The sequence below is a fragment of the Macrobrachium nipponense genome, chromosome 30, assembly GCF_015104395.2.
Source record: "Macrobrachium nipponense isolate FS-2020 chromosome 30, ASM1510439v2, whole genome shotgun sequence".
Taxonomy (NCBI): domain Eukaryota; kingdom Metazoa; phylum Arthropoda; class Malacostraca; order Decapoda; family Palaemonidae; genus Macrobrachium; species Macrobrachium nipponense.
The window spans coordinates 34,664,144-34,675,994 of NC_087218.1; the positions used below are offsets into that span (position 1 = coordinate 34,664,144).

The following is an 11,851-nucleotide window of genomic DNA, read 5'->3' on the forward strand; positions in this document are numbered from 1 at the left end:
CTTCCAAAGTTCAAGCGAAGATGCAACGCATTAATTCTCTAATATAATTCTCCTTGTCTTTTAATAATTCGCATACATTTTTATCTATTTATTTATATTTAAAGTTGTTGATTTATTTGCTCTTTTCTAATAAGTGATGTCTTTTCTGTATTTCCCATTATCTTCTGTTGCTTCTTTCTAACGAGCACCACATTCTTTGGATGCTTGAATTTCAAGTCACTGGTTTGTTCCATATGAATAGGGAATAATAATAATAATAATAATAATAATAATAATAATAATAATAATCATAATTATTATTATTATTATTATTATTACTATTATTATTATTATTATTATTATTATTATTATTATTATTATTATTATTATATTATTAATTATTATTATTATTATTATTATTATTATTATTATAAACGGTTATGAAATAGATGAACAAAAATGCGCAATGAAGTTAAAGAACTGTCAGAATATATTGAAATATAATTGTAGTTATGGAATCATAACTGATTAATGATGATAATGGTGATGAATGTTATTTCAGGTCAAAGAAGTGATACCAGACGCCGTGAAAACGACGGGAGACTTGACTTTGTCCAATGGTGACAAGATTGACAACTTCCTGTTCGTCAACAAGGTATTATTTACGTTTATGAATTTTTTTTATAGTATTTATTTTAATTTTTTTTATCTATTCATTTACGTACATTATTTTAGTCATTTTTCTTCGTTCAGTCATTGGACGCTTGAACCGATAAAGTTCAGTTTTATATTTGTCGAACTTAAGAGTTTTTTTCCATTATTAGACGTTATTGGAGGTATATGGATTTTATACAGCATTCATTTATTTGTGAAGATTGAAAAAGAAACCCACAAAATCACTTTGTAACTTGTTTACTTCTAAGTATTTACATTTAGTTTCACTACACACTCGAGTACTTTCAGGCCCTATCTGTGGCCCATTTTCAAGAGATGTTTGGGATGTTAGCCTGGGTCAAGGCCCAGGCTAACATCCCAAACATCTCTTGAAAATGGGCCACAGATAGGGCCTGAAAGTACTCGAGTGTGCAGTGAAACTAAATGTAAATACTTAGAAGTAAACAAGTTACAAAGTGATTTTGTGGGTTTCTTTTTCAATCTTCAGAAGAAAACTGAAAGAAGTTTTTGTTAGGTTCATTCATTTATTTATCTATTTATTTATTCATTAATTGATATTTCTTTGTTCAGTCTTTGGGTTCTTGAAAGGAGAAAATGCTTTTTTTTAATGTTTGTCGAATTTAAGAGCTCTTTCATATTCTTAGACGTTAATAAGGGTTTCCACTTTACTTCAGGAATAAGATTGTAAGTATGCTAAATGTTTATTTGAATAAATGATATGCTATGCTCATCGCACTGAATACGTGTGAGTTCGTAATCTTAACTTAGATATTTATCAAAACAGAATATTATGATTATAGATATGTATACCTAATCCATAAATGAATGTAATAGTATGCGATTTTGCTGCTGCTTGATGAATCTCCGATCATTTTTCAAACCTAAATACTGGCCTTTCTGTAAGATATCTAGATATTTTACTGTTTACAGCATTTCCCTATAGTTCCTAACATAATGTAACCTGTACTTTACAGTTAACATTCTGTTTAAAAGATATATCTTCATATGTATTGCAAAATGATAGAACAGGGAAATATAGCCATAATATGGTAGCTGACAAGTGCAGAAGTCCGTTAAGGTGAGATCTGCTAAGTAGGGGTGTTGCTAGCGAAGATGTTGATCAAAACATGACAGCTTGATTGTATGTAGGTTGAAATAAACTTTATAACTATTTTTTTAACTGTATCACAAAATGGCAGCATAGCGAAAAATTGTCGTAATATGGTAGCTGATAAGTATGGAAGTCTGCTTAGGTGAGGTCCATTAATTGAAGAAGGGGTTTAAAAATAGTCATAATATGGTAGGTGTTGATCAATAATGATAGCTTCATTGTATGTAGATTAAAATATACTTAAGCCTATATCTTTTTAACTGTGTAGCTTACAGAAAATTAGTCTTAATATAGTGGCTGATAAGTATGGAATTGGGCTAAGCTGATGTCTATTAAATTGATGTGTTACCAATTAAAACATGACATCTAGTTTGTATGTAGGCTGAAATATACTTAGTACCTATATATACAGGCATTCCCCAGTTAATGGTGGGGGTTCCGTTCCCGACAGCATGACAATAACTGAAAATTGTCGATAACAGTGCTGATCCTCTGTTATCAGTATCGATATCCAGTTATCAGCACTGGTAACCAGGGATTGGCGCCGATAGCTGGAAATTGGCACATATTGACGCTGGAAATCCAGTTATCATTGTCACTAGACAAACGCTGTAAAACCGGATCACCGATAACCAAGGGTGCTGATAACTGTGGACTGCCTGTATATATATATATATATATATATATATATATATATATAATATATATATATATATATATATATATATATATATATATATATATATGCATGTGTGGTGTGTGTATTTGTTTTTTCAGGATAGAATATTCATGGAGAATGTAGGAGCAGTGAAGGAGCTGTGTAAAGTGACGGGGAACCTGGAGAACCGCATCGGGGAGCTGGAGAAGATGAACAAGAAGATTGCACAGCTCAAGAGAATGGAATCTTTCAAGTCCACAACGTCTTCTGTATCAACTCGTACTTCAGGTGAGTTGACAGCACACTGAAGTTGATGCTGAATGATGGAGTCATTGATTGATTCAGTTCTAGAACTGGTTTAAAAGCAAACATGGTCATAGACCAGTGTCCTCCAGGTTTTTAAGTATGAGTACCACATTATATATTTGGGGCCATATTCAGGACCATATATATTTGGCACATCTTTGAACGCCACAGAGGAAAATGACTGATTGCCGTCACACTTGAGCTTTAAGTGGTTGGCAGCGACTAGTGAACTGGGATTTATGGGGCCGTAGCTTGGAGACTCCTTTCATATATGCACAAAATACAATATTAATTTATTGTGAATCTCAAGGTACTGAAGGTGTGAGCTATTCGTTGAAAGACAATTGTAGCTTGTTGTCTATTCACATTCATTTTTTATTTTGGTTTTTATAGACAAATGTACAATAAACAGGGTTTCCTTCATAAGTAAGCACAGTTTATAATACATTGTCGTTTTCATTTTCTCTCATCTTATACTTGTCATACAAATATTTTTCTTGAAAGTATTCCCTAATCAGGCACCTGGCATTTCAGTCCTGTATTTGTTGTTTATCTCAAACTTCTTATTTATACATCATTCATTTAAATTGACAGGTATTACCAAAGGGTCCCCTGTTATTAATTGTTTTAAATTTCTATACTTCTGACTTCACTCATTTTATATTTGATTTTCCTGTTTGCACCTGACTTTTTTTAAAAACATGGCCATCCTTAGGAGAATTAAGACTTTATGTAAACTGCCAAATTATAATATTAATAATAATATCATTCCCACTTAAATTTATCGAGTGCTTTAAGAATATTATCTCTGATCATATCCATTATTCCTATCATAATCAGCATTTGCCAATCCCCGCTAACTGTATTTATATACCAAACCTCCTTATATTAAGCTTACACTTTTCATTCCTCTGTTTTGCGGCTGTCATGTCACTCTGATTTTATACCTGATGTCTAAACAATTTTATTTGATTCGTCAGGCACATCTCGAATGTCCTCAGCGAGCGGTAAAGGCCCTGGATGCAGCAGAAGACGCCACAAGCAGCTTGGAGGAGGACACGACGAGGGAATTTGCAACAACAAGACCCTGCAGCTCACAACCATCACTCTCGTTTGCATCATGGCCTTCTGGTAGGATATGCTCTCGTTTTTTTCTTTTGCTGTATTGCAGGATTAAAGAGCAGCGTTTTCTGTTGTAGTTTTGCAGGATTAAAGAGCAGCGTTTTCTGTTGTAGTTTTGCAGGATTAAAGAGCAGCGTTTTCTGTTGTAGTTTTGCAGGATTAAAGAGCAGCATTTTCTGTTGTAGTATTGCAGGTTTAAAGAGCAGCATTTTTTGGTTGTATTGTTGCAGGTTTTAAAAGCAGTATCTGTCTATTGCAGTATTGCAGATTTGAAGAGGAGCATTTTTCTGTTGCAGATTTTAAGAGTAGTATATGCCAGGGATAAGCCATTGCACCGGTGCACATGACTTAGAGAGATCATACGCAGAGATCGTTCATATTCACGTATTATGATAAGCACCCAAGTCACCTCTCCCTCCACCCAGCTAGGACCAGGTTCAGGCAGTAGTTTCTGGTGACAATGAAGCCGATCTAGACTTAAGGGGTCTCCTAACCCCCTTCCTGCACCCCTACCCCTGGCTCGTAGGGCCAGGAAGGTCTTGTTGTCAGGGAAATCTATCAACCATGAGCAGAGATTCTGACATTATGCATCAGTAGCGTGGTGGGGTATTTGTTAGATTTTGAGCTGTTGTTTCAACATATCATTCTGGTAGGATGAGCTCTGTATATTTTGTATCACATCCTTCTGGTAGGATGAGTCATCATGCACGGTTTAGGGAAGAGATTCTTTGTCCATATCCCTCGGGTAGGATTCTATGTTTGTATACTCCTAGTAGGATTCTTTGTTCGTATCCTTCTGGTAGGATTTTTTGCTCGCGTCCTTCCGGTAGGATTCTTTATTCGCATCCTTATGGTAGGATTCTTTGTCCGTATCATTTTGATAGGATTCTTCGTTCGTATCTTTCTGGTAGGATGAGATTCATTACCTAAGGTTCAAGACGGTGTTTTCTGCATGAAATGAGAATCATCTTTATTGGGATTTGTTCCAGTGGTTGATTTTCTCCTTTTGTGAATTGAAGATCAGAACTTTTACATGAGTTCAGATTACTTAAAAATTTTACAATGAACCATTTAACTGTTTAAGGGACTGAGTGTTTTAAATATTGCTTCTCAGTACAAAGAGGTGCAGATAGTAGACGTCAATCATTTCATTGTTTCATTCATTGACAATTTGAATATATTAATATCAGATTTGATTCTTCTTCTTTCCTCAGCCTGATGGCCATGGCAACCATATACATCCTGGACTACCAAGGGCGCAATGACTCCTCCACAACTATGACGACGTGAGTATTTCAGGAGACAAACATGACCAAAAGCCTAAGGCATTTCACAATCACTTCTCGTTTTCTGTCTGTTCAAGTAATCGTCGTGGAAAATAATGTGGCAGATGTGATTTCTGTCTCACATTCACAAATACACCCCAACTTGGGATGTTTGGCTTTTCTGATATGTAACAAAGTCCGTTAAGTAACGATAACCCTGTATTACACCCTGCACTGGAATATTTTGAAGATATTTTATTATTATTATTATTATTATTATTATTATTATTATTATTATTATTATTATTATTATTATTATTATTATTATTATATTCTGAAAAGGAACCCTATTCATATGGAAAAAGCGCACCACTGCACAGGAGCCATTGACTTGAAATTCAAGCTTCCTAAGAATATGATGTTTATCAGGAAGAAGCTAGAGGAAGTACAGGGAAATGCAGAAAGAGAAGATCTCACTTATTAAAAAAGAGAAAAAAATTATATATTAAAAAAGGATAAAAATGTATTGAAATGCTAGGAGATTAGTTTTAGGGTAGTAATACATTGCATCAGTGAAGAACAATTCCACGAAATTCCTAACTGAAATTAACCTCTAATTTGCACTTAGTATTCAGTATGAAGAGATTTATCTGAAAATTTATCACATCTAACATGGTAGCACAGGAAAAAAATGATCATAGTTTGCCTGCCGATAAGAGTCCGCCAAGCTGAGGTTCTTTAAGCTAAAAAGAATAACTTCTTGCGCATCGTTTTTGCTACAAGTGATGATATCTATGATTTCAGGACCACCACAATGGCCACGACCACAACCACCATCGTCCTATCTTCGTCGATGGGGACCACCACCTCTACCACGACTGACGAAGGCACGCTGACGTCTCTCATCTTCACGACGAAGCCTTCTTACGGGACGACTTCTTCGTGGACCACAACTTCCTCGACCTCTGCGACCTCTACGCCCTTTCAGCCCAGGCCGCCGATCATTGGCAGGCCCCAGGATTGCATGGAGACGCCCCCAGGGGATGACCCAATCTGCGCGGTGAGTGTCTTCATGCTCTTTGCAGTTTTGGTTAAGTACAGTATACGGCATGTGTAATAGGGCCCTTCCAAGGACGAATTAATAGTCGGGCCTTTTTCTTGGTTTGTTGTATGAAAATGCTTATGGATTTCAAAGACACCTGTGAAGTCTTGTTGCGAGTTGCCTTGTGGCTAACCTAGTTGCATTCCCACTTGGAACTCGCACTTGCACACACACACACACACACACACACACACACACACACACACACACACGCACGCACGCGGACGAGCAAACATCAATTTGAGTTGCCTCATACAACAAGTAACAACATACACAAGGTTTTATAGGCGTTTTTATCCTGATGTTGTAAAGCTTTTTACCTTGCAATGATTCAACATAATTTCGAACGAAGGTAATTCTTCCTTTGTTTTCAGCACAATAATGCTTCATCATTCATTAAAATATTATCGCTAATCACTTGTTTTCCACCAAAGGTCTACTGCTGCAGGGAGGAGGTCAGCGCCTACCACTTGGGCCCTTCCACTTACTCCACGGGCATCACCATCACTCGCAGAATTGCTGGCCATTTGGGTAAAGAGAATTTGGTCACTTTCATTTCTTCACTATTTTCTATTCTGCCTGACGAATAGTATTTTATTTCAGGCTGTCGAATAAAAACTATAAAGAGAGAAGTATGTAGACCTTGGTCGTATAGACATTTTATTCTGCCTGCAAATTAATGCTTCCTATTTGGTTTCATGTCCAGAATATTAATTAGTATTGACTGTGTTGATACTTACCAATGAGTTCTGTGTCAGTAGTGCTTTAGGTGGGAGAGGATTGTCACTCGAATCTCCTGAATTTCAAAAGCGAATTTTGCTTTCTGTTTGTATTTATTAATTCTATTTGTTCTGATATCATAATAATGACAAATACTTCAGAGAGAGAGAGAGAGAGAGAGAGAGAGAGAGAGAGAGAGAAAGATTTAGAATTTTCAAGGCTTGAATGAGAGAGTATTCTCTACCTTTTATCAGTGTATACGTCAGCTCAATTGCAAAAGCCAATCATGCTTTCATTGTTCTTATTAATTTTCTTTATCGTTTCATCTTAATAATGAATATCTGGTAAACAAATACCTGTACCCGTACGTTCCAATGTCTTTTCAGGATACACAACTTTCCCTCCGACAATGTCCAGATTCAGCGAAATTCACACTAACAAAGTATCAACCAATGACCCGAACGTCGTCAATGATTCTACTACGTTGTCTAATCCTCGCACGAAGGTTTGTTGTTCATTGATTTTGATATATATATATATATATATATATATATATATATATATATATATATATTGATTTATTTATAAATGATTCCTACAACCCTCAAAGGATAATGTTATTGCAATATTCTGAAATATGCGGTTTGATAAAAATGAGTTATCTACTTATTTATTTATGCATTTGTTTGTTTGTAAATGATGCATACAAACCAAAAAGGGTAATTATACTGCAATACTCTGAACCATTTGAACTATGGGGTTTAATAAAAATGATTTATTTACTTATGTAATTGTTTATTCATTTATTTTAATTGATCCACACAAACCTCGAAGGGTATCATGGTATTGCTGAACTATGGGGTTTAATAGAAATGATTTGCTCAATGAGAGATACTGCTGCCTACTGTGAAAACACTAGGAATCTATTTTTATTTCTTGAATTATTTGTGAATAATGGATGCAAACCTCAAAGGGTAATGGTATTGCGATGATCTTAACTATGAAGTTTAATGAAAATTATTTTATTATTTACCATAAAACAACTGGAAGTTATAGGCTACTGTGATCTGTTTGCTTGTCGTTTTATCATAAGGACTATGTTTCCTGCCATTTTTAATGTTTACCTCGCTTCTAGTACGAGATAAAATAATGAAACAGCGCATCACTGTTTATATACTGTACCCTCTGTTTCATTTATTGGATTGTGTTTTCAGCCATCAAATGTTCAGACGATTTTTTAAATGTGTGCCTAGCTTATAGAAACAGGTTAAAAATGAAACATCACATCCATGTTTATATACCCATTATTTCATTCAGTGGACGCAGTGGCGGATTTAAGGCGCAGTGAGTGGGGGGCACCTGGTCACGTGCCCCCCCCCCCCCCCCCATGGATATAAATAAAGGAACATTGTCTTATTCCATTAATTAAGCAAAAAATTTGCTTAATTAATTATTATTTTAACAACAAAAACTGCCGGTGTGTGCATACATATGTATTATACACACACACACACACACACACACACACACCTATATAATATATATATATATATATATATATATATATATACTTATAGATACACGTATGTGTGCACATTACACACACACGCACACACACACACACACACACATATATATATATATATATATATATATATATATATATATATATATATATATATATATATTATATGATAATCTTAATTGCCATCCCCCCCAATGAAAGATTTCTGGATCCGTCACTAAATGGACGTTAAATGTTCAGTCATCGTCATATTAAACGTGTTTAAAATTATTTTCAGTCAATGCCAAGCAAGAAGTCGATGAGCAGTGGCCAGCACTCTCGGGGATCCAGTCTACGATCGAGTCTACCAGCCAGCTCTCGAAGCATCAAGCAGATTCTGAGCAAAAGATCCTTGCAGTCCAAGAGATCGACTGGCAACTCGCCCCCGCTTTATAAACCTCAACCGTGTAGGTATTTGGTGGTGGTGGTGGTGTACGTGTGTGCGTGTTTGTGGAGAAGGGTAGGGAGGAGGGAAGAGGAACACCTCAACTTAGCAGACCCCAACTTTAACAAATTTCTTTACTTATCAGCGACCTTATTAATTCTTTACTTATCAGTGACCTTGTTATAATTATTTTGATTAATGCTGCCATTTAGATGTGAAACATTATGAAAGTAATTTCTAAATTTAGTGCTAAGTGTAAAGTATTGGTTTGATTAGGGTTTTACTTTTCCGGTAAATTATTCTTATTATATTATTTTTACCAATTATACCATGCATGTGATACACTTTTAAAGTACAGTAATTGTTAAATTGAGTGTTAAGTGTAAATTACAGGTTATTTTAGGTTAGTAACTTAACGGACTTTTTTTTTTCTTTCTTTTACTTATCAGAAGGCCAGACCTCCAAAGCTTTGGTTATGTTTAGATGCTACTTATTATTATTATTATTATTATTATTATTATTATTATTATTATTATTATTACTGTAATATTGCAGCATTCTTCTCGCGGATTCCAACGCTGGAGATCGTCGACTTCAACACGACAATCACTCACCTGTACTGTTTCAACTCGTCCGACGAGTACCAGGGCTGCATGGACAACATTGCCAATAACTTCACGTACCTCCTTCCCATCTCGAGGTTCATGACCGAGAGAGATCTCACCCTCAGATTCAAGTAAGGAGATTTGTCGGGGTCAAAATTCAGATGACGAATTTGGCGACCGTTAAGGAAACGAGCTTCTTGCGGCCACCAGCACAGCCATCTTTGTTCTCTGGAAATTTCGGGAATTAGCTTTTTTCGAAATTTCTTGCCTCTTATTTTAAAAAATTCTTTCTAAATGCTTTTTGATCGATTCCTTAAGTACGGTCATATGATTATAACTGGTGCAACATTATTATTATTATTATTATTATTATTATTATTATTATTATTATTATTATTAAAAATACTCATAGTAGCATGAGTCTTGAAATGGTGAAACAAATCCACAGTTATGTATGTGTGGGTACATAATAAAACATAGCTGGAGCCTCTCGTTTGTTCCTATGCATCATTTTCAAGCATCATGATTCTCCCCCCTCATTCTGACAAACTCTGACTTCTTAACAGATACGGGACCCTGGACAACTATCGCCAGCCATTTTTCTGCCCGAACTGCAGCCACTGCGGTCAGCCTTACCCCTCTATACGGTGCGAGGGTTCACCCGAACACCTGGCAGCCACGGATGTCGAGGAGAACCCTAGTCAGTCTCCCCCCGACCACGACTTCATCCTCCGAGGGGTGGGGATGTGGAGCCAGACAGCTTACAGGTTCAGGATACCTGTGAGCAACCTTGTAGAGAATGATGACGAGGTAGAGTAAGCTGTCGTTTTCTGTGCTTGAGGTGTGGATGCTGTTTTGATCAACCACTTTAGTGATGAGGAAAACAAAGTTGGCTGTGTGAACTTTGCAATGTAGACGATGACACTGATATTCTATCAAAATGCTATTCAGTTCTATGGCTCTTAGGTTCTTTGTGTAGTTAGTGTTGTATTGTTTGCGGTGTAGACGCTGACAATCCTCTGATCAGGTGCAGTGATGTTCTTTGCGCTTGAGGAAAGAAAATGACCAGCGTGAACTTTTCAGTGTGACATGGATATGCTATCGGATTCTATGCCTCTTAGGTGCTTTATGATGAAGTTAGTGGTTTATTGTTAGTGATGTTAGATACAGACACTACCCTCTCTCCGATCAGGTGCAGTGGTGTTCTTTGAACTCCTGTGAACTGTTTAGGTATATGATGGAAGGTTTACCACTCTCTAGGCTACAAGAGATCATCGGTTTCTAATTTATTTTGACTTTTTGAATGGTTGAATGTTAGAAAATCAGGATTTACCAGTGCTATAATTTTCTAATTGTATAAAAGCTTCATTTTAAGCGTTCTGAATAAGGTATCGGCATTTCCTGAGAAGATTTGACATCACAGCAATTCTATATGTATTTTGAGTTCCTCGCTGGACGAGTGGTTTTCGCGCTCGGCTGCCAATCCGGTGGTCCGAAGTTCGAATCCCGGCTCGGCCAACGCGGAATCAGAGGAATTTATTTCTGGTGATAGAAATTCATTTCTCGAATAGCTGTAGGTCCCGTTGCTAAGTGACCAATTGGTTCCGAGCCACGTAAAAATATCTAATCCTTCGGGCCAGTCTGTATAACTTTATTATTTTATTTTCACAGTCTGTATAACTATAACTTTCTTCTCTTTGCCGAAGGATTTTGATTATTTTATTTTCACAGAATCAATATAACAACAATTTTCCCCTGATCACTCAAGGATTTTTATCGTTTTATTTTTATCGAATCTGTATGACTGTAACTTTCCTGTTTTTACTCAAGAATTTTTTTTAAATTTTATTTTTACCGAATCAGTATAACTGTAACTTTCTTGTTTTTACTTCAGGATTTTTCTTATTTATCTTTCTTTACAGAATCTGCATAACTGTAACTTCCCTTATTTTATTACATTTTTTCTTTTCAGGGTCCATGTGACCGACCAGCGGACGACCTGGGTGTTTCGTACTACGAAGTCAATTTAATATTCAAAAGAATTTGCGATGAATGAGAGCAACTTGGACGTGAACACACTACTCATCTTCAGATATTTATAAAATTATCAAATACATATATATATATATATATATTATATATATATATATATATATATATATATATAATTTATCTCCATGACATCATAATTGTATCAAAATTCATGATTTCCTCTTGTTTACTTATGCACAGTCGACATATTTGTTAGGAGTTACGCCTCTCCTCGTAATCATACACGTACAGAAGTGAATTATCTTATGTTAACATGTGTATATATATATGTGTGTATATATATATATACATATATATATATATATAT

General features: G+C 35.7%; 1 protein-coding gene across 1 annotated transcript in view; it reads left to right on the forward strand.

The window, feature by feature from the left end:
* Positions 1–11,769, forward strand: part of LOC135202424 (myelin regulatory factor-like) — a gene marked incomplete in the record, with an annotated part of 155,594 nt that extends 143,825 nt beyond the window's left edge. Inside the window, 11 exon segments of the mRNA XM_064231818.1 lie at positions 542–634; positions 2,543–2,711; positions 3,710–3,860; positions 5,066–5,137; positions 5,921–6,176; positions 6,653–6,749; positions 7,325–7,443; positions 8,741–8,909; positions 9,443–9,623; positions 10,059–10,302; positions 11,465–11,769. Coding sequence (XP_064087888.1) covers positions 542–634; positions 2,543–2,711; positions 3,710–3,860; positions 5,066–5,137; positions 5,921–6,176; positions 6,653–6,749; positions 7,325–7,443; positions 8,741–8,909; positions 9,443–9,623; positions 10,059–10,302; positions 11,465–11,548 — 1,635 coding nt within the window.
* Positions 11,770–11,851: the final 82 nt, after the last annotated feature.